This window comes from Pongo pygmaeus, chromosome 2 (genome assembly GCF_028885625.2).
Source record: "Pongo pygmaeus isolate AG05252 chromosome 2, NHGRI_mPonPyg2-v2.0_pri, whole genome shotgun sequence".
Taxonomy (NCBI): domain Eukaryota; kingdom Metazoa; phylum Chordata; class Mammalia; order Primates; family Hominidae; genus Pongo; species Pongo pygmaeus.
This window is the reverse complement of record NC_085930.1, coordinates 197,715,060-197,738,791: the sequence shown is the minus strand read 5'-3', so window position 1 is coordinate 197,738,791 and position 23,732 is coordinate 197,715,060. Positions and strand designations below refer to the sequence as shown.

Genomic DNA, 23,732 nt, shown 5'->3' with positions numbered 1-23,732 from the left:
AACACTGCTCGTCCAACATTTGCAACTACAGTTCTGATGGCTGTCTTCTGAGGAACTGGAAGCCCTGAAACAGATTTGCCACAACGCTTTCAAGACTTTAGAGAGGCAGGGAATGATCACTAGCAGTGGAAGATCGGCTTCTGGAATGCAGATATTAAGTGAAGATGCTGAAAAATAGCCAAGCTCCAAAGTAGGCAAAAATAAAAAAATTAAAAAGCAAATAAAAACTAACAAGGCACCATTTGCACTTACAAAACACAGATTAATTGCAACCATCAAATTCTAGTGAACTTGAGGAGAAACTGATACATTCAAACTAACTGGTGGTACCAGTATAAACAATTCACAACCTTAGGAAATAAAAGTAAATAAAGTGGTCACATTCATCAATGTAGCAACCCCACTCCTAGAAATCTGAGGCCAGGAAATAACCCTAAAGAAAATATACACAAATATGTCCCTTGTAGCATTATTTATAACAATGACAATAATAATGAAAATCACCTTAATATCCAACAAAACCAATTTCCTTGCAAAAGACATAGCCCTTCACCTTAAACTTGCATAGCCAAGCTAAGTCATATTTGTGAAAACTATAACAGCATGTAACAAAATATCCATATAGACAAAGCTGTAAGAAGAGCAAGGCAATGGAATAAGAGATTTACTTTTTTATATAACATTTTTGTATGAAGTTGTGTTATTTTTAAAGAAAGTACTCAAAGAGTCGATTTAAGAAATTTCTGCCAGTTGACTAACACATGTTGATATTAAATAAAAAGGCAACTTAAATCATCGACTCTAAGAGGATCAAGAAAGAATAAAAGGGCCAAGCATGGTGGCTCAGGCCTATAATCCCAGCACTTTGGGAGGCTGAGGCAGGCGGATCACGGGGTCAGGAGTTCGAGACCAGCCTGACCAACATGGTGAAACCCGGTCTGTACTAAAAATACAAAAATTAGCCAGGTGTGGTGGCAGGCGCCTGTAATCCCAGCTACTCAGGAGGCTGATGCAGGAGAATTGCTTGAACCCAGGAGGCGGAGGTTGCAGTGAGACAAGATTGCGCCACTGCACTCCGGCCTGGGCGGCAGAGCAAGACTCCATCAAAAAAAAAAGAGAGAGAAAGAAAGAAAGAGAGGAAGGAAGGAAGGAAGAAAGGAAGGAAGGAAGGAAGGAAGGAAGGAAGGAAGGAAGGAAGGAAGGAAGGAAGGAAGGAAGGGGAAAAGAGCTCTCAGATGCAGCATGTTCTTTCTGATAAGAGTAGAATATCTGGGAATAGCTGTGTGGAGACGATTGTGGGCTGCACTAACCTGTGGAGGCCGAGGCTTATAGGGGGAGCTGCACTCAAGGTCAGCCAAGATGCTGGTCAAGGAGTCAATCTCAGCGTCCAGGCTGGAGCGCCTCTCCTCAAGTGTCTTGCCTCCGGGATTTCCCTGTTGGAAGCAACAGAGACATGTTAAAAAAGGAAATTTCCCTTGATATCACTATAAGTTCAGATTTCTCAAGTTATAATGTGGCTTTGTCCAAGTTTTTCTGCACCTCTTTTTTTCTTTAATTAAGCTTTCATAAAATCTCAGTGAGGTAGGCTGAGATAGAATTGTTACTTTGTGACAGATATGAAAACTGAAAAATAAAAGATGATTTTTCTCAGGTCACACACTTATTTAGCAGTTTTGTCGTTGTTGTTGTTGTTTAAAATAAGTATACAAGTAAAGGAAAATAAATGTCTCCATTCCTGCACTTAAAGAACAGAACCAGCTGAAGAGAGCTCAAGCACTTGGTGTTTAGACACCACTGCCTAGAATAATATTTATTAGAGTAGCAAGAAGCAGGGAAGGAACACTGACATTCCAGAAAGAGGAATCAGCACTTGAAGACATTGGAGCATGACAGTGCTTGGAAGTCTCAGGTCCAGGGGTATTAGGTATGCATATGTGTGAGAGATGGCAAGACCCAACGGATGCACCTAGAACATGAACTGCAAAGAGACCTCTTAGGGTTCTGCCAAGGGGCTGCAGAGGAAGCATGTGGCAGTGAGCATGGACAATGAAGTCAGGATCTCCGGATTTCCTATGTCAGAGCCTTGTATTACCTGCAGTCAGAATCAACAGGAGAGTAGAGGACAATAACATCGACACAGGGTGTTTCCAGGAATTCTAATCAGGTTTGGGAAAAAGAAGCAAAGAATCTGTCTAGAGTTAAAAGCAAGGATGTATAAAGTGAGATGACCCTAGTATTTGGAGGCAGGGTGAAGTAAAAAAATAACCTTTTAAAGTGACAATTTAATAATGATCATATATGAATATGGAAGAAGCTCTTAAAACTTCATTAAGAGATCAAAGTGTATCTTCAGCAAGACTCAATGGCAATACAATAGTGGAAAGTTACAATAATCTCATCAATTTTATTGGACTTGTCTAAGGACGTAAAATATCAAGAGAGTATCTAGTGTCTACAAGAGTTTAGAAAAAGCATTAACCAACCAAGAAACTAGAATATCTTCAGTAAGAACAACAAGTAGGGTGCCATGACAGGCTAGCACTAAATCTTATAACCCTTGAAGTCAATCTGTCATTTTAGTGAATATGTTGAAGCAAGTGTAAAGGGTAATGGCCTGTGAAGACCACTAGTTCCGTATGCCCTAGTAGCTTACACACCAAACCACCTTACCTGAGTCTTGGAGCTTATTTAACTATCTGTGTAAAAGAAACATAAAGGTATCTGGTGTTTTGGTCATTCTTTTGGGAACAGAGTCAGCTTGAGTTAATCCTTCGTGGGCCTGATCTCTCTCAAGCACAATAACATCAACTGTCTATGAAGTTGTGGCCCAGGTCCTTGGAGCCAAACCTACTTCAAGAGGCAGTTGGCTTCCTTGTTTGTGAGCCCTCTTTAAACGTGGATTTCAGGCCGGGCGCAGTGGCTCATGCCTGTAATCCCAGCAGGTTTCAAGGCCGAGGCGAGTGGATTATCCGAGGCCAGGAGTTCAAGACCAGCCTGGCCAACATGGTGAAACCCGTCTCTACTAAAAATACAAAAATTAGCTGGGCGTGGTGGCAGGCCCCTGTAATCCCAGATACTTGGGAGATTGAGGCAGGAGAATAGCTTGAGCCCTAGAGGCAGAGGTTGCAGTGAGCCAAGATTGTACCACTGCACTCCAGCCTACACGACAGAGCGAGACGCTGTCTCAAACATATATATATATACACACACACATATATATACACATATATATGTCTCAAACATATATATACACACATACACACACGTACACACACACACACACACACACACACACACACACATATATATTTCACATTATCACATTATCTAAAACAGCCACCTTATGATTTTCTCCTTCTGGATGTATTATTATGACCCCTCTACATCACGTCATGTTATTCCCCTACCCTTTTAAATCTATTTTTTAATAATATATATCACCATGTGTATTTTTCTGTTTATTTTCAGTCTCTTCCCTAGAACATATAAGCTTAATGAGAAGCTTTGTCTGTTTTGTTCCTGTTTCCTTGGACTCTCTTTCAAGATCTAGCCCAAATAAGTGTTCAGTAAGTATTTTTGAATAAATAAATCAATGAATAATGACAGACTGTGACACAGGCAGTAACCTTTCTCATAGCACTATCTTTTGGGTAAACACAGTTAGAAGTACAACAGTAAGCAGTGGATACTCTATAATTTGATATAAAAAGGGAACCAAAGAGGTTCAGTGTCCATCTGTGTGTGCACACACATGCTCACACTGGTAAGTATGTGTGTATCATCAAGCTGGACGGCCCAGATTTGAAGGCTAGCCTTGTGAAATTGAGAGATTTTCTTCAACTCTCTTGTCATAGCCAAAAATAGAAAAAGAGTGACATGACAGGTTGGTTGAAATTTAGACTTTTCTGAGTCTGAATTTCCAGTCTGATTAAACTATTTAAGGCCAGCCAGTCTGCATACTGGAAACAGATGTTTTCAAGGTGCTAATCCCTCTATCAGAGGAGATTTCATGTTTATCTCAAAGGGCAGTAATAACTATAAAACAGTGTGGTATTATTAAGAAAAATTCCATTTAACATTTAAAATTCATGTGAACGTTCTGGGTAATGGGGGTCCTGGTACAAGGAAAGGCAGGACATTATTGTTATGGAACGCAACTAAAAACTGAGTAAACTTGATCCTCTTATGTGCAGATATAAAATATTATAGCAGACATAAATTTGGTAAGTGTATTTCCACATACTCTTAGATAGTCCAATATATTGGCAAGGGTGGTAGAGTGAGTGGTGTCTGCTTAAATCTTTCCCTGGGCCATAGTTTTCTCATCTATAAAATGAAGAGAATATCACATGTTCTACCTAAGCCAGGGTGATGTTATAAGATTTAGATAAGAAAATGGATGGGAAAATACTCTGTAAGTTGTAAAGTGCTATAATTATGATGATTTTCCTAAATAGCATTAATTATAGCAACCAGTAACTATAAATTAATATGAATAATATAGCTATTGTTAATTATTCTTCTTCTTGAGGGAAGCATCATTCATTAAGTGTTCCCTTGGGGTATTAGTAAAGAGACAGGATTTAATCAGGTCTTCTACATCTGTACTTTACTGAAGCAGAAAGTACATCAACTGCCTATGCCTGAAGTCACTGCAATATCTAACCACTGAGACTCAACAAGTCACGGAATTACCCTGAACTATATAATAAAACAAGTAATTATAATATGCAACCAGTCTGTGCTTGTAAGACATCAGTTAGTTTCCAGGGTCCTTATTCTCCCTACCCTCTAAGTTCAGACTGCTCCCTATTGTCAGTTTCTCAAATTAGGCTGATGCAATTTATCACAAGTTCCAGTCTAACGCTGTGTGATTTTGCACAAAAACTGGATAATAGGGGAGTGTGGGGTGAGAGGGGGGAAGATTGTGCAAATACTATAGTAGCTTTACTCCGACATTTCAATCCCATTATGAATTAGAACAGGCCTTTTTTTCACTCTTGAGTCTCAATTTTATATCTCAGTTCAAATAACTGTTGTCCTGCCCAAGTCCTGCCACGAATCTGTAGATATTCATTTACCTTTCGATTTAGGGGATCTTGCTACTCTCAATCCCTTATAATAGATACCAGGATCCAAAGTCCTATAACAAAGCAACAGAATCCTATAGACTTACCAACATGTCTTCTTCCTAACTCCCTATCCTTGTAGCTGTGCTAGTTACCTGACTGGTAAATGACCTTCTCAACGCCAGCAACAAGGAAGATTCTCCTGACTAATGCTTTTTCTAGTTAGCACCACAAACTTTTATAAAGTAGTTAATGTAATTATAACAATCCCCACACTCTTTAACCATCACTAGAGAGATTTCAAAGATTACATCGTCTTAGTCTGTGTTCTGCCAAGAAAAACAATGCCTGCGAGAAAAGCTCGCATGTAGGCCATTTATTTTGGGAATCAATTCCGAGAAACAGTACTGAGGGACTAGAAAGAGTTAAGCAGAGAAGGAAGGAGATATGGTTTGGCTGAGTCTCCACCCAAATTTCGTCTTGAATTGTAGTTCACATAATCCCCATGTGTTGTGGGCAGGACCGTGTGGGAGATAATTGAATCATGGGGGCATTTTCTCCCATACTGTTCTCCTGGTTGTGAATAAGTCTCACAAGTCTCAGAAGTTAAAAGGACGCAGAGAAGGCCCGGCACAGAAAGTGAGTGAAAGGTATTGCAGTTGAAGCCAAGTGCTACCAGGTCACACCTGTGCAGAGTTGATCGCTGTAGCAGCTGCTGGTACACGAAGGTGGGAGCGGAAGATGCGAGGTGGGGCACCAAAGGTGTCTAGTGACAGCATCCCTTTACCAAGGACCACAAAAATCCCATGAATAAACCATTTGAACATGTTATTTTTATATTTATTTTTATGCATTATCTAAATACATATGTGATAAAAAGCTCACCAAACCACAGTTGGGACTTATTATGACTTGACAACATAGTAAGTGCTGCCAGCAGAATTATAGGATGATGACTCCCCCACTGTAAGTACATAAAGACAGTCCAATAAACAGCCCAGAACCAAAATGTACAGCGTGTGAATGAAATAAACTTAGGCCATTATCAAGAGTCTGATTTTGAATGGGTCATATTTTAGGCCAACTATCACTAACCCACTAACTACAGGTGATAGACGAGGAGTACCAGCAATTGGTTGTGAAAGAGCATTCATTTGTATTTATTTACTTTTTCATTCTTTATATCCAAAAAATTTAAATTCACAGAGAAGTTGAACAACTATTAAAATAAACTCCTCTCACCCATCCTTCACCCAGATTCATCAGTGGCCACCATTTCATCACACTAGCTTTCTGTCTACATAAATTAGATTTGCTGTTGCAATTGAACCATCTGTAAGATGTTGCAAAACCACCCCCCGACATCCCCCATATGAACCTCAGTTTGCATCTCCTAAGAATTTCTAATTTTTTCAAAACCATTATCACACTGGAGAAATTTAACATAGAAACAGTATTATCTAATATCACCCATACTCACATTTCACTAGTGGTGCCAGTAGTGTTCTTTTATCTACTGTTAATTTCCACCCCAAATCCAAGGATCACATCATAAAATGATATGTCTTTTTATTCTCTTTTAATTTAGAACAGGCTCCTAGCTGATTTTTGATTTTTATAAAGCCCACTTTAAAAATAATTCTGGTCAGGTGTCTTATAAAAAGTCCACCAATCTGATTTTTCTTGATGATTGGATTCAGATTAAATAAGTTAGGCAGGAATATCACATGCATGAGGCCACATCCTTTCTGCTGCATCCCATCAAGAAGCTCATGGGTCAGTTTGGCCCATGTTTGGTGATGCCGAGTTTGATGACTCGATTAAGGTAGTGTGTACCAGATTTCACCATTTCAAGCATGACTGCATCATTTTTAAATTAAAAATAATCTGTGAGGTGATACTTTGGGGCACTGTGAGTATTCTACTAGTCAAAAACCTTTCACCCACCCAGTGGTTTTAGTGTCCGTGGATGATCTTTGCCTGAACTAATTATGGCCTTAATGATTGTGAAATGGGATGAAAATAAACATATCTTGCCTAACCCGTTAACTATTTATTTGTTCAGTATTCATTTCGGTTTCAAGGTAGGGGAGCAGGACTAACTGAAAAGTCCTGTGTTATGAAAAGAAAATCAGAAACTTAATCATCAAGTAAAAACTGTTACATAGGAAAATCTTATCCAGGATATTAAAGGAAACAAAAGGCCAAGGGGAATGGTTTATTTAATTAAGAAACAGTCTCCACCCTTGGATGTTTATATACTAGAATTAGATCCAATGCCCAGCGTCACACTCAAAACATACATGACCATGAACTAATCTTCAACAACCTTCAGAATCTCTGAGGTAGACAACCATACTGACACATTACAGCTTGTGAGTTCAAAAAGCCAGAATTTGAATGTGACTGCTCAATTACAGACCTGAGAAAGTAACCACATAATCCTATTTTTTCAATTGTGCTTCACAGAGCTCAAGGAACGTCTTACCACTGATCCCATATGGAAAACAAAGGGGTTCCCAGACCCTACCCAAGCTTGAGCTTCCTTTTGTGATTAATTAGAAAAGCTTTCCCTGATAACTTAGGAATATAAAACTATCTTAATTTAGTAAAACCTAAGAGGCTAATAATACAAAAATTACATTGTGTTTACATACAACTTTTCTTTTCAATGGTAGTTTCATTTAAATTTAATAATACAACAGGAATTTCACTGTATTTTTTTCTATTATAGTCAGTAATGTTTATTACTCTCCTTTCAAATATCAGTGGGGAAAATGGTGATAACTAAAGGAATTTTGAAAGTGTGTGCTTTTTAAGTAACAAAACACACTATGTTTGTTAGTCTGTTTTGCATTGCTATAATGCAAAACCTGAAGCTGGGTAATTTATAAAGAAAAGAGGTTTATTTGGCTCATGGTTCCACAGGCTGTACAGGAAGCATGGAGCTGGCATCTGCTTCTGGTGAGGGCCTCAGAAAGCGTTTACTCATGGAGGAAGGTAATGGGAGGCAGCGTGTCATAAGGTGAGAGAGAGTGGAAGAGAGAGCAAGGAGGGGTGCCATACTCTTTTAAACAATCAGCTGTCCTATGAACTAACAGAGAATTCACTCTGTATGACCAGTACCATGGGGAGGTCACTGATACAGTTTTGCTCTGTGTCCCTATCCAAATCTCATCTTAAATTGTACTCCCATAACTCCCCGTGGTATGGGAAGGAACAAGGGGGAGATAATTTGAACCATGGGGGCAGTTTCCTCCATACTGTTCTCATGGTAGTGAACAAGTTTCATGAGATCTGATGGTTTTATCAGGGGTTTCTGCTTTTGCATCACCCTCATTTTCTCTTACCACCGCCATGTAAGAAGTGCCTTTCACCTCCTACCATGATTCTGAGGCCTCCCCAGCCATGTGGAACTATAAGTCCAATTAAACCTCTTTTTCTTCCCAGATTCGGGGATGTCTTTATTAGTAGTGTGAAAACAGACTCATACAGGCACCAAGCCATTCATGAGGGACCTACACACCTCCCACGAGGCCACATCTCAATATTGGGGATTAAATTTCAACATGAGATTTGGAGGGGAGAAATATCCAAACTATTTCTATCTAGTTTCTCTTGAAAGTGTAATCGTTTTGTTGTAAGTCAGATCAATCTTTTATCCATCATCTGTCTTTGATGAAACTGGGGACACAATCAATATTTATTTGTCTGTAATCATTTGTATTAAGTAATTTCCTCAAAGCATCCCTAATAAAAAAAGAATACTGGTGAAAGCTTTGGAGTCAGGCTGTAATACCTGGATCTCCCAATTGCTGGCTTTGTGACCTTCAACAATTCACCTGAGCTCTCTGGGTCCCTCATGCAGTTGTAAAAATTAAATAGGTTCATGCATGTCAAGTGATATCCACATAATAAGCATTCAATAAATGCTAGTTATTTAATTGTTACTTTGACAATAGTCTCAAAATAAATGCTTCTGTTAATAGTCAGGCAATTGAGTATGTGACTTTAAAAAGTACTTGATCAAAAGTAAAACTAAGTTACTGAGAGGTTTCAGTAGATGGGGCTTCTATGCATCTGAACATGTGTAAGGGTGCCAGGAATTAACTATAAAGAACACAATCCTAGATCAGTGTTTTTCAATCATTAGCCTATACGGAGCCACCTGGAGGACTTATTAAACCTTAGATTACCAGGCTGTACCTGCCACAGTTTCTTATCTGTACATCTTGGGTGAGGCCCAAGAACTTACATTTCTACTAAGTTCGTAGGTGCTAGTGATGGTGCTGGTATGGGGATGTTCCCAACATCCCCAGTGATGGTGCTGGTCTGAGTCATTCTCAAAGTGAGGTGTTCTCACTTTGAGAATGACTTTTCTAAGTGGATTTCTAACACAATGAACATTTAAGTGTGTGGGGCAGGGGGAGTAAGGGTGGGTACTGAGTGAATTTATAGTTTATTTCCCTTAAAAACAACATATATTATGTCATATATATGGTTAATGATGCCATGAAAATACCAATTGACACACCAAATAATAGCTAAGAGGTATTTGGATAAAAATAAAAATGAAGACAGTAACATTTCTACTTAATATAATCTCTCATGCTATATAATATGAGCAGCCTCACCAAACAGATCCTGGTAATGTTCAGTGGAGACAGGCAGTATTCAGTAGTGAGAATTGCAGAAAATACGATCTATTTTATCTAATGGAAATGTCATTTTATGGAATGAGATACGAACTGTTGTAAGTTAGGGAAAAAATGAATGCATTCCTATTGGGATGTGTATCCTCTTTCCTACTCATTCAGTTGAAGTGTTTACCTTTCTAAAAACCTTACCTATCTATCTCCCCAAATACACCCTCTCCAGGAAGGAGGACTTACAAATAACCCACTAACTTGATAACTGACTCCTCTTTGTCTAATTTTCCATGACACCAATGCTCATAGGATAACTCTCATGATGGATTTGCATGGATGGCTTTTCTCCCATGCTGCTCTAGAAAACAGTTTATGCTAAGTAGTATGCAGTGTAAAAAAGCCATGATACCCAACCTTGAGGAGTTTATATATATTCTACTGAAAAATATCACTTGCACTTTTGCCTAGAGATATCAAATTCACTATGTTCTTTGATACTCTTTGTAAAACTATGTGGAAGAGACACAAATTTAAAAACAAAAACAGTCCGCTTCCCTAAAATCCTTCTTATCTAATGGTTAACAGAAATACAACTCAACTTTTCTAATATGCAAAACCAGGCCTAAATTCAAGTCTTATTAATATCTGAGAAGGACATCTTCTCCCCATGTTAAAGGCAGTGGGAAAAGTTGTCGCAAAATCTGTCTTGGGAGCAAACACTAGAGCATTCATAAGGGGGAATACATTTTCATAATCTGAAGTGCAATACTGGCTTGACAACTGAAAACACAGCGCTAAATAAACAAGAAATAAGGTAACAACAGAAGACAAGAGTTTTTCATGATAAAGCACAAAAACGTTATATTACACCATTTTTGCATCACTATAAAACACTAGCTGAGGCTGGGTAATTTATAAAGGAAAGAGGTTAAATTGGCTCATGACTATGCAGGCTACATAAGAAGCATGGTGTCAATATCCAGTTGGTTTCTGATGAGAGCCTCAGGAAGCTTATAATCATGAATGAAGGCAACAGGGAGCTACCATGTCATATGGCGAGAGGAGGAACAAGGCTTGGGGAGAGGTACCACACTCTCTAAACAACCAGATCTCACGTGAACCCAGAGGAAGAACTCACTCATCACCAAGGGGATGGCACTAAGCCCCCTTAAGAGATTCACCTCTGTGATCGAGTATCTCCCATTAGGCCCCACTTCCAACATTGGAGATCACATTCTGACATGATTTGGAGGGATAAAACATCCGAGCCGTATCAAACTTCAACATAGAACATAAATGCTAGGCTTGATAAATGCTTGAATTTTTTTTCCTCACAATTTATATTACTTCATCCTTTTCAGCCCTAACACACTCACCCAGCGTTAGCAATGTTTGGCCAACCCAAATCTCCTTTAAAGGAAATGGTCCTGCCCCCATCCTTTGTTGCCAAAACAGCCATGTTTTCCACCACGTGACTCCATTTCAGAACACTGAGGCCCACAGAGGTCCATAAATAGGCTGGCGAACCTAACTTTTGGACGGTGACAAGGAGATTAGATGGGCAAATAAATCTCCTTCTCTTAGGCGTTTGGACTGAAAAACATGTAACAAAACTGCCGCCAGGCACGGTGGCTCATGCATGTAATCCCAACACCTTGGGAGGCTGAGGCGGGAGGATCACCTGAGGTCAGGAGTTCAAGACCAGCCTGGCCAACACGGTGAAACGCCGTCTCTACTAAAAATACAAAATTTGGCCGGGCATGGTGGTAGGCAACTGTAATCCCAGCTACTTGGGAGGCTGAAGGCAGAAGAATTGCTTGAACCCGCCCGGGAGGTAGAAGTTGCAGTGAGCCAAGATCTTACCACTGCACTCCAGCCTGGGCAACAAGAGTGAAACTCAAAAAACAACAAAAAAAATAAAATAAAAAATAAAAATTGCCACAGGGATGAGCTATGGCTGTGATCAACCAAAAAGATGATGTACATGGTTAATTATTAACAATCCAAACATAGAAGAGGAGGTAGGAAGTCTATCATTGGGTGGAGGAAAACAATGAACATGCGAACACTAGAGAAGCAGAGGAATGGAGTGGAGAGGGAAAGAGGAAGGGAGAGAGGGAAAAAAGCAATGAGAAGAAAAAAAGATGGCAAGAGTTCAGCCACAGAACTGCCCTGACCCTGAGCTTCCTGATATCAGATCTCATTCAGATCCATCCTTAAGATAAACTCCATTATTCAACGCTACTCCAGGGGGGCCTCTGTTTCACACAATCAGCCCTACTGAAGCAGCCTAAACAAGACCAAGTCCCACTCCAGGGGGCCTCTGTTTCACACAATCAGCCCTACTGAAGCAGCCTACCCGAGACCAAGTCCCGCTGATATTATCAAGCAGTCTCTTTGACTTTCTGGAACTCAAGTTTTACCTCTATGAAAATGAGGATATGCACCTTCCAGGTCCTTTTCTCTTTTTTTAATCTCTAATACTGCATAGATCTATAATGACATTTGACAACTTGCCTGTCACTATCTTTGCTCTTCAAAAGCAATCAGACTAAACCCGTAAGAGTTAGGCCAACTCCGAGTTTAAGCCAACTCTTTTACAAGTAAGGGCAGGGTCATGGTTAAAGTGATCTGAACTTGGGTATACACAAGTAGCCTCACTGTTCACTGTTCTATTCAAATAAGAAAGCAAAACTAAATATGCAACAAAAACCCTTCACTTTTCACAATATTTACCTACTCGTTGAATGATTTCTACTGAATTCCAATCCTTATAAAATAAAAATAATATAAATAATATATTTTTAAAGTAACCCCTTACAATTAAAATAAAGGTCAATTTGCATAGAAAATAATAAGGAACAATACATATATTATCTATTCAGCAATAAAACAAGAACTCTAAGAATAACCACAATAAGATAAGTAAAATAGATATTTGGCACCCCCTTTTTAAGCAGCAGAGCCCCTGGTAAAATGAAATCAGACACGGAAACCCATTGTATGAAACATATACAGACAGAGCTGCTTTATCACCCATCTCCTTAGTAATATTTCCTGGAGCAATTCTAAGAAATTAATAGTTTAAAAACCACTGCTACAGATTATCTAGGCAAGCTGTGCCATCCTAGAGCGTCACCTTACCAGTTAGTCCACACACACAGTTTAGCAAACTCTAAATGAACTGTCTTTTCTGAACTCTGTGTTTGTGCATAAAAGGGAAATACGTATATTTGAAATTTCTACATTGAAATACCTATAAAGATATCTATAAGATCATCTAGGAGCATGGATATTTTTCCAGGAATCCTTTGCATAACAAAATAACATGAAATAATAAAATTGGTAGACAGAAGTTTTTAGAGGTAGGGGAGAAAATGTTTACTTTTACATTAAGAAAACTTTTATATGTGGTGAGGGGCTGGAGGAGATGTGCAATAATTGTGTGGATTTATGAATCAAATAGAACTTGTCAGGTAATTTTGCTATTGATTTTGTTTTTTAAAACCTCAAGGAAGACATGTTTCTTATTTTTCATTTTGATAACACAGGCTTAATAAGCTTAGGCATGATACATTTCAAAAGCCACTTTCTTACATTCCCCAAAATTCAAATACTTAGAAATGTAATGTTAACTTTATACATTAGCTCATCGTTCTCAAGTCTTTTTTTCTTGAACTCTTTTTTGACCCCTTAAATGTTACCAAAATTGGAAACCACAAAAAAGTATTCAATTCCCATGTCCCATATTCCATATCATGTACTCAGAGATATAAAGCAAAGGGTCATGCCATGGAAACGTACAGAGGGTGGGAACTTTATTTATTTATTTATTTATTTATAGGCTGGTTTTGCTCTTGTTGCCCAGACTAGAGCTCAGTGGTGCTCACTGCAACCTCGGCTCATTGCAACCTCCGTCTCCCAGGTTCAAGCAATTCTCCTGCCTAAGCCTACCGAGTAGCTAGGATTACAAGTGCGTGCCAACACACTCGGCTAATTTTGTATTTTTAGATGCGGTTTCATCACGTTAGCCAGGCTGGTCTCGAACTCCTGACCTCAGGCAATCCACCTGCCTAGACCTCCCAAAGTGCTGGGATTACAGGTGTGAGCCACATGTCTGGCCAAGAATTTTCTTTCAACATTTGTGGTTCTGATTCTATATGTTAAATACCATTGATGAGGATGTGCAGATAAAAGATGTTTGAACAACTGCAAGAGAATCGATTATAGTTGATAAGCATAGAAAAAGGAAATAAGGCTCATAAAATATTAGAACTAGAAGGGGAATTTATGTCGCTATTCCATCATTTTCATTTAAAGATAATACAATTCTCCCAAAAAGGTAAGGTAGTTTGTATAGTGAAGGGGCTGAAGTAGGACTAAAACTTTAACACCTCCCACTGTGAAACATCTTTTCCAAAACGACATCTCGTACATTTCAACTGATCTTCTTAAGAACATATAAAACAGGAAATATCCTACAAGCCAGCAATATTACTAGGCAGCTACCCAGTCCACTGCACACAGCCTGGGACATAGTCACTACTGGGAAAACAAGGGGAAAAAAAATCATAGCTCCCTCTGCACTGCCATTATCACAGAGAAGTGCTCAGGTTTAGAAAAGCACTTTCATATATATGATCTCATCAAGCTATTCCAGCAATCCTAGAGATTAGTAGATGTTATTATTCCTATTTTCAAAAGAGGATAGCCCAAGGATCGGAGAGAAAAAGAGAACTTTCTAGGGTTACTCAGGCAGTAAATGGAAGAATTGGAATTTGGAAATCAAACATGTGCTCCAAAGCTCTAGCACTTTGCATGACATTAGGAAGAAAATACAAAAGGTGAAAGGTCTTCCCTTCTAACACCAAGCAGAGATTATATGGGCCTATTAGATTACCAAAAATTAGGTCATGGCTACAATTACAATTGAAAAGCCAAGCTCTAATACCCCTTTTTGCCATCTACTTCTCCATTTAGGATAGGTTTCATTCACTTTCCCATAAATATTTTTCAAATATTCAAGACACACTGACATAAAGTTCAGGCAAGAGGGAGAAGGGAGGGAGGGAGGGAGGGAGAGAGGGGAGGGAGGAAGGCAGGGAGGAAACCAGGGAAGGGAGGGAAAGGAAGGAGGGAAGGGAGAGAAGGGAGTGAGGGAGGGAGGGAGGCAGGTAGGAAGGAAGGAAGGAAGGAAGGAGGGAAGGAAGGAGGGAGGGGGGCAGGGAGGGAAGAAAGAAAGGAAAGGAGGGAGAGGGAGAAGGAAGGGGAGGGAGGGAAAGAGAATGGATCAGTGGTTCTCTGCCAAGAGCTTACAGTTGCATTGAAGAAACTAGTTTATCCACAAATATCCATATTAGAAGGCAGACTACATGTAGGTAAGACACACAAGATATTCGAGAAAAAAGCAAAATGAGAGAGAGGAAAGAGAGAAAGTAGCTGAATAGAGAAATCAGAGAGAGCTATATGGCGACAGAATTGAGAAGGCCTTAAATGGAGAACAAGTATTTAACATATTTACAACATGAGCATAAAGATATAGAAGGAACACTGCAATGTGCAAGTGTACTTGGCAAACACGAGTGTTCTTTAAGGTAAAAATAGAGTAAGAGCAGACTCAAAGGGTCAGCTGTGGTCAGATAATGCAGGTGTGCAAACCTAGGCATATAAGGAGCTTGGCTCTCACCCAAGGTGCTGATATCTAAAGGATAAACACATTCCCCATGACGAAGGAAAGAGTGGGCAGGGGTAATTGTATCTTGGGACTTAGTGTTGATGTGGGAACAAACACATGGTATGAATCACACATATTTCAGGCTGTGCACAGACAATTTATATTAAAACACTCCCAGCAGAAATTCCTATTTTTACGAAAATGGTTGCCATTGATAAAAAGTGAGTGAGAGACCATATCAGAAAGCTACTGATTTCATCTTAATCAGAAATGAACGTGATTCCACAGCACAACAAACAAGGGTTATTGGAGCACACACACATTTCTGCCTTAGACCCAGGGGATACAATGCAACAGACTGCTATGACAAGACTTTTACTTTGCTAGGTGGAGGCTGAAGAAAGTCTAAAGGAGGCAAGGAATAATGTCGTCTCAAGCTTCACTATTCTTGTCTCAACTTAAAAATCATTTCTATACCTCAGAATTCTGCTCATGTCTCATTTCAAGCTTTCTTATGAAATGTTCCTTTTTTCAAAAAATATTCAGAGTCAAATAATAATCAAATGTCTACTATTTACTCAGTGACAGTTCAGTACCTCGTATTAAAGAAATGAGACAGGCTGGGTGCAGTGGCTCACGCCTCTAATCCCAGCACTTTGGGAGGCCGAGGCAGGCGGATCATGAGGTCAGAAGTTTGAGACCAGCCTGGCCAACATGGTGAAACCCCATCTCTACTAAAGATGCAAAAAAAAAAAAAATTAGCCAGGCATGGTGGCACACACCTGTAATCCCAGCTACTTGGGAAGCTGAAACAGGAAAATCGCTTGAACCCAGGAGGCGGAGTTTGCAGTAAGCCGAGATCGTGCCATTGCACTCCAGCCTGGGCGACAGAGTGAGACTCCAAAAAAGAAAAGAAAAGAGAAAGAAAGACAGAAAGATGAAAGAAAAGAAAGGAAGGAAGGAAGGAAGGTAGGAAGGAAGGAAGGAAGGAAGGAAGGAAGGAAGGAAGGAAGGAAGGAAGGAAGGAAGGAAGGAAGGAGAAATGAGACAAAAAAATAATGAAAAGTTGAATTACTCACTTCCAACTTTCCTTTTCACCTCTCCCTTGTTCCAATGTGAATGTTTTTCTTTGCAGGATAGGTCCACTTAAGCCAAGTTTACAGGCTCTACTGTCAACTGCAAACTCTGTCAGTGCCAAAAAGAATCCCACCTGTTGTTCAACCTTAAAGTAAAATATATGCCTAACCAGGTTAAGATAGAAAGGATTAAACTGGATGTGATGTTTGACCAAGTTGTATACTCTCAGTTTTAGTGTCTTCTTATGAAATAAGGGAGTAATAATACCAACCCCACAGGGACATTTTGGAGACCAGGTGAAATAAGGTAGTAGAAATCTTGTGTCCACCAGAATGCTAAGCATACGGTAAGTCTTCTGCACATGTTTTCTGGTGGTATGTTCTGTATAAAAGAGGATTACAGGATTATACTTGGTGTGTTATAGGAGAATTTGCAGCTATTAAATAAAAAGCCCTTGGTCTCAGGTGAAGCTAGATTTTGGTGGCCAAAGATATGTCCTAAAATAAGAAAATACTGGAGTTTTGAAAGGAAGCTAGCAACCTTTGAGGACAGAAGCACCTTCGATATCCATGAACATAACATTTTCTTAAGCCCCCTCCTAGATTTACCAAATCTAAACCTTTGAAGACAGGGCTTAGTAATCGGCATTTAACAAACCCATCGGCCTCACCCCAATTCTTGTCCATGCTAAATTTGAAATCTGCTGGCCTAGAATTTGGTTGCCAGTTGCTAATCCAAGTGCTAACAATACCTGGAACAATTTAATTAAAATCCCACAACTCTGAACACATTAAAGAATTCTTTACTAATGTATTCTAACCCAATTCCAGGGCACAAGGAAAATACTTTTCTCTCATTCGACAGTTTCTGTGTTCTCACCTACAGTGCCAACAGAGAAAACACAATCTACTTCACTTCTCCTCATTTGTAGAAATGGCAAAGACGTTTACCACCTCGAAGGAGTGCTGAGTTTCCATTTATTGGTGTTAATAAAGTCTTCTGAGTGTTCTCATAAATCAACTATAAGTTGGCATTATTCATAGCACCCTGTTGGAGCTTAATACATATTCAATTAAAAAACAATGACAACAATACAGCAATATCCACAAATTAGCATTAATTACAGCAATGCATTATTCTCACCCTACTGCTACAATTTTATCTAGGCAGAGCTGTGTATGTCTGGAGACTGTATAGTCCCTTTCATTAACAAAGGGCAATATTTGCTCATTGGTAACAACATTTCCTCTAGTAACATTCACATCACACTTGCTTCAAAGTCCTCATTTTTTTTCCAAAGGATTCTTCTATTTGCCACATACTAGGACAGGAAGGATATGTATTCTCCCTGAAGAAAGTCAGAATCCTGCAAAGCATCCTGGACTCTTCTCTTTCCCATAAGCCTCCTCTTTCCAAATTGCTTTTGATTCTTGTTCCCCTTCCCCATGGTCATGGCCCCCACCTTGGTTAAGGTCCTTGTCTGCTTCAAAGGACCCTTGAAGGTGACTCCAAGACATTCTGTCATTACCATTTCTGATCACTTGAGTACCACTATGTTACAGCAATCCATCTAAATACAGATCAAATCATTTTATTTACTAGCATAAGGCCCTTTATTGTGTCCTAATGATATAGACTTAGATTGGAAAAATCCCCCAAATGTCATCACAACTATTAAAGAAAAATTATTTATTTGACTTGGGGGAGTAGCTATAAAGCACTCAGGGAAACTTTTACCAAGGAGAGAAACTGAAGCAAAAGGAACAGCTTAAGCAAAAAGCAGCAAAGCTATGTGTCTCTTTATCTTAGTTCAGGTTTCAGCCTTTTCCAGGGGGCAACGATCTGGTAGTTGGCCAAGTTCCCCACTAAATATGAAAGAACATCACCATTCCCTTCCCTGCCTTCCCTACCCCCGCCGCCCACCCGTGTTTCTCTGGGGCACCACAGCTTATCTTGCTATACAAGGTTTTGCTGACTCTGGTCTCCTGTTCTGCATGAGCCTTTCACATGCATAGTTGAGGTTGAGGAATCTGTGCCTAGTGGGTTTGAGGTTTCATCAAGAGAAAAACGGGAAACTTATGTGATTTCACTGAGTAACTATTTTCACTACAAAAAAAAAATTCCCATATTTATTTTTTCCCCCTTTCGAAATGGCACTAAGGAAACACATGCCAGACTGCCATGAACAGAGGCTGTACTTTCCAAACAGTAGCAAGGACTAAAAATAGAAAAGCTTGATTTGCTCAAGATGTATATAACTTCCTCTCCCATTTCCTCTCCCCACCACCCTGAGTCAGTATACAGAAGCAGTGCACAATGAACCCTTTACATGCTTACAACAGCCCCAAAAGCATCAAAAGGGTGATAAGTACACAGACTTCATAGTCCTTTCCCAGAGAATTCCTATTGCACAGTCGAAGAAAGAATAGATCAATCAAGCCACAAATATCAATCAAGTAGCTACTCTATCTTCTCGCAATAAAATAAAGGTTATGGGCCGGGCGTGGTGGCTCATGCCTGTAATCCCAGCACTTTGGGAGGCTGAGGTGGGTGGATCACAAGGCCAGGAGATCAAGACCATCCTGACTAACACAGTGAAACACTGTCTCTACTAAAAATACAAAAAAATTAGCCAGGCATGGTGGCGGGCACCTGTAGTCCCAGCTACTCAGGAGGCTGAGGCAGGAAAATGGTGTGAACCCGGGAGGCGGAGCTTGCAGTGAGCCGGATCGTGCCACTGCACTCCAGCCTGGGTGACAGAGCAAGACTCCATCTCAAAAAAAATAAAATTAAATTAAAATAAAGGTTATGGGTGATACAGAAATATGGGTTGTGATCCTGCCTTCAGGAAGTTGCTAAAATAAATGAACAAGAAGGTAATGGAAAGAGCAGAAGCCTGGGAGTCCAGAAAACTCTAATTGTGGTTAGGGCCAGCTCTCCTAGTAACTGTGTCACCATGAACAGTTCACTTAACAAATTTAGGCTCCAGTTTCCTCATCACAAGAAAGGGCAGAGGGGTTAGGACCATGTCAAATCTGGTGCTCTATGATTTGTGATTTTAAATAATTTCTACAAGTCTCCCATGTTATTTTATGATTCTGGCTTTATAAAATAAAGTTTGGTGGCAAGATTAATGTACATGCAATGATTACATTACCCCACAAAAGGGTATATATTAAGTGGCAGAAAAAATCAAACAGCATTAACTAACTCATAGTAGCCTTTACTCTGAACCAGCAGTAGCTGGATACCCTACATTCATTATCTTAATTAGTCCTCAAAATAACCTTCTAAAAATTGTTATTAATATCCTCATTTTTGCATGTAAAGATGGGAAATGCAGTGATAAGCAACAGAGCAGGGCTTCTTAGCCCTAAACCCTGGGCTCATGTCACCACATCACATGACTCAATCAAAAGACTGAGGATGCAGAGAAGAGAGAGATCAAGATGATCCAGTTGTCAGACACAAATCAGTAAAACAGTAGAGTTAGGCTTCTAAAAATGAGGATACGAGGGTTCATCAGGTATTGAGAAAGACACAAGAAAAATTGGCTTGGCATATGAAGCTGACAATGAGGATATGAGCCTCAAAAGAGCAAGGACTGTATAAAAAGCACAGTGGGAGATACAGTGTGTTACATAGGATGAGGTAGGTCATAGAGTACTCTGAAAAATAAACCAAGAGGAGAAATTTAATGTGGAAAAGCCAGAGGAAGAAAATAATATTTTTGTAACCACTAAGTGGTTATAGATATGCAGTTGGAATGTGAAAAAGATAGAATGAAGGCAATGAGTAGGTTGTAACCCAGAAGATATGAACTAGGATGATGGGCAAGAAAATAAGGAGATTGAAATAATCCTGTAAGCCTTGGTGATACATATACAAAGAAAGCAAGATATATCATCAATGAACACAGTTTAGTTCGCAAGACTAGAAAATATAATGGTATGTCTAACAGAATGTAAGCCTTTGAGCAAGATGATGAGTAGAATTAGGGATACATTGAAAGTGAAAAGGCAGGTGTTATCTATGAAAAGATCTCATGGATAAATGAAACAAAACTTGTCAAAGGAAAACACAGTACCAAGTCACAAGCAGTTCAAATAATTAGATAAAGAAAAATCAAAGTTGATCCTATTAGAGTAGTGACATCTACTGAGAGAAAACAGAAGGTCAAATTGAGAACTCTGAGTGGGCACCTAAATTTAGAGACAGGGAGAAAGGAGGAGGGGGTGGTAAAGAAGGGAGAAAAGGAATAGTTGCAGGCACAGCAGAGGAATCAAGGAAGTTAGTTCTGCTTAGTAAAAATCGAAGGAAGTGAAAGGGATTCTGAGAATATGGCAAAGCAAGAGGCACCAGAAATCTGTCTTTCCACCTAGACAACCATTGCACTGTCACCATCTATATGAACAACTTATTTTGGAAGTCCAGAGTCTATTAAAGGAGTCTACTTTCTGGAGGGAAGCTTTAGATGGTAAGTTGTGGTTAATTTAGGTAAAGTTTACATCTTAGCACAATAGCAACTACCTATACCCCACCTCTTAGATCCTTGGCAGGCATCTGAGCACATGTGCTTGAAGCAGCTTGCATACAGCTTACATGATCCAAGCTGGGCAAAAAGGACCTGTCTTCCATATATCAAGGATCTGTGCACTGAACATTAATTGCTGTTTTTAATCACACACATAAAGAAAAAGGGGCAACTATCATTAGTGTTGTCCTTCTCACTCCAGCTGAAGTGACTTCCATGGGACTCAAAAGGCCAGTCCTTTTTTTTTTCTTCCATTATTTTTTACTTTTTCTCATTTTGGGAGACAGACCTTGATAACCAGGGCATTTGAAAACAACAGAGGAAATGAGAAAGTCATGGCACATAACCAGGGAAACATGCAGGCTCAGAAAATACTTAAGACCACAAGTTAACAAAAAAAAGCTAATACTTAGCACAGAGACCGGCAACAATAACCCCACAAAATACAAACAGTAACAGTAAACCTTGGGGAAGAGAAAAAACCTGATTTCCAGGGTTCTACATTATTAGTTTCAAATATGCACTTTTCAACAACAACAAAAAATCAAAAGACATACAAAGAAACAAGACAGCACGGTCTATTCAAAACAAAAATATAAACCAACAGAAACTGTCTCTAAAAAATACCTGATGGAGGATCTACCTGACAAAGACTTTAAAACTACTGTTTAAACACGCTGAAAGAACGAAAGGAAGCAAGGAGAAAGTTAAGAAAACAATGCATGAGTAAAATGGGAATATCAACACAGAAAAAGAAAAAAAAAGCAATTGTGGAAATGAAATTACAATAACTGAAACAAAAAATTCACTAGAGGAACTCAAAAACAGATTTAATAGGCAAAAGAAAGAATCAGAAAACTTGAAGAAAAGTCAAAGTAAATTAATTAGTCTAAGAATTAGAAAGAAAAAAGACTGAAGACAGGTGAACTGAGCCTAAGATACCTGTGGGACACAATCAACTATACTAAAGTATACAGCATGGAATTCCCAGAAGGATGAAACAGAGAGAAAAGGCAGGGACAATACTTGAAGAAATAATCACCAAAAACTCCCCCAAATTTGATCACAGCCAAGAGTATAAACATCCAAGAAGCTCAAAAAAGTACAAGTAAGATGAACTCAAACAGACAAATAGTGAGGCACCTTATAATTAAACTGTCAAAAGACAAAGACAACCAGAGAATTTTGAAAGTTGCAAGAGAGGTGACTCATCACATACAAGGGATCCTCGATAAAATTATCCAGTTTTCTTACAGCAGCCTTAGATGCCAGAAAACAGAGGGCCAATATATTCAAAGTGCTAAAAGGAAAAAAAATTATTAACCACGAATCCTACATCTGGCCAAATTTTATTTTAAAAGTGAGAAAGAAAATCAAAATGCCAGTCGTGGAAAAAAAAAAAAAAAAAAGAGATAAGAGAGTTCTTTATTACTGTTAGACTTCTCCTGCAAGAAATGCTAACAGGAAACCTGTAGGTTGAAATGAAATGATACTACAGAGTAACTCAAAATCATACAAAGAAATACAGATGTCAGAAAAGGCAAATAGATATACACTTATAAAAGTTAACATCATTGTAATCATGATGTGTGACTTTGCTTTTTGTTTTCTACATGATATAAGAAACTAATATTTTTTTAAATTACAAGTTTAAAATCTCATATTATTGTAATTTGATTGGTAAGCCCAATTTTGTTTTCTACAATTTAAGAAATGAGTGTATTAAATTATTAGCTTATGTTGTTGTGTACACAATGCATAAAGATGTAATTTTGTTACATCAACAACTGAAAAAGGAACAGAATTTTGTATGTTATCTAAGTCAAGCTGGTATGACTTCAAATTAGAGTGTTATAATGTTAGGATGTTAAATGTAACCCCCATTGTAACCACAAAGAAAATAGCTACAGAATATACACAAAAGAAAATCAGGTAGGAATCTAAATATTTTACTACAAAAAATCAACTGAATACACAAAAAACAATTATATAGGAAATAAAGGACAAAGAAACTATAAAGCATATAGAAAATAAATATAAATGGTTTTATAATCTTATAAATTTTATAATGGTTTGACTTACAATTTTTTTACCATATGATGGTGTAAAAGTGATACACATTCATTAAACACAATACTTGAAGTATCCATTCTGTCTTTCACTTTCAGTAGAACATACAATAAATTACATAAGATAATTAAAGCTTTATTATGAAATAAGCTTTATATTAGGTGATTTTTTCCAACTGTCTGCTAATGCAAGTGTCCTGAGTATGTTTAGAGTAGGTTAGGCTAAACCATGATGTTTGGTATGTTAGGTATATTAAATGCATTTTAAATTTACAATTATTTCAACTTAAGACAGTTTTAGTGGGACATAACCCCATCACAACTTAAAGAGCATCTGTAGAAAAATAAGAAGTAATTCTCTGCTTATCAATAATTACTTTAAATGTAAATGAATTAAATTCTCTGGTCAAAAGACAGATTGGCAGAATAAATTAAAACACATAACCCAAATATATGTTGTCTACAAGAGACTCACTTGATATCCAAAGACACAAACAGTTTAAAAGTGAAAGGATAGAAAAAGCCATTTCATGCAAATCGTAACCCACAAAAAGCAGACTAGCAAACTATCAGAGAAAATCGATTTTAAGTCAAAAAAGGCTAAAAGACAAAAAAGAGAAGAAGAACGTTATATTAATAAAAGGCTCAATACAGCAAGAA

The 23,732-nt window shown here is 38.6% G+C and overlaps 1 protein-coding gene across 50 annotated transcripts in view; it reads right to left on the bottom strand.

The window, feature by feature from the left end:
• LPP (LIM domain containing preferred translocation partner in lipoma) overlaps positions 1-23,732 on the bottom strand; it is a 741,980-nt gene that overhangs the window by 367,702 nt on the left and 350,546 nt on the right. For 42 of the 50 annotated variants that reach the window (XM_063662516.1, XM_063662513.1, XM_063662517.1 and 39 more), the window contains one exon: positions 1,311-1,433. The exons of the other annotated variants lie outside the window; for them this stretch is intronic. In XM_063662516.1, the coding sequence (XP_063518586.1) occupies positions 1,311-1,433 (123 nt within the window). The remainder of the gene's footprint in view (positions 1-1,310; positions 1,434-23,732) is intronic. 50 annotated transcript variants of the gene reach the window in all.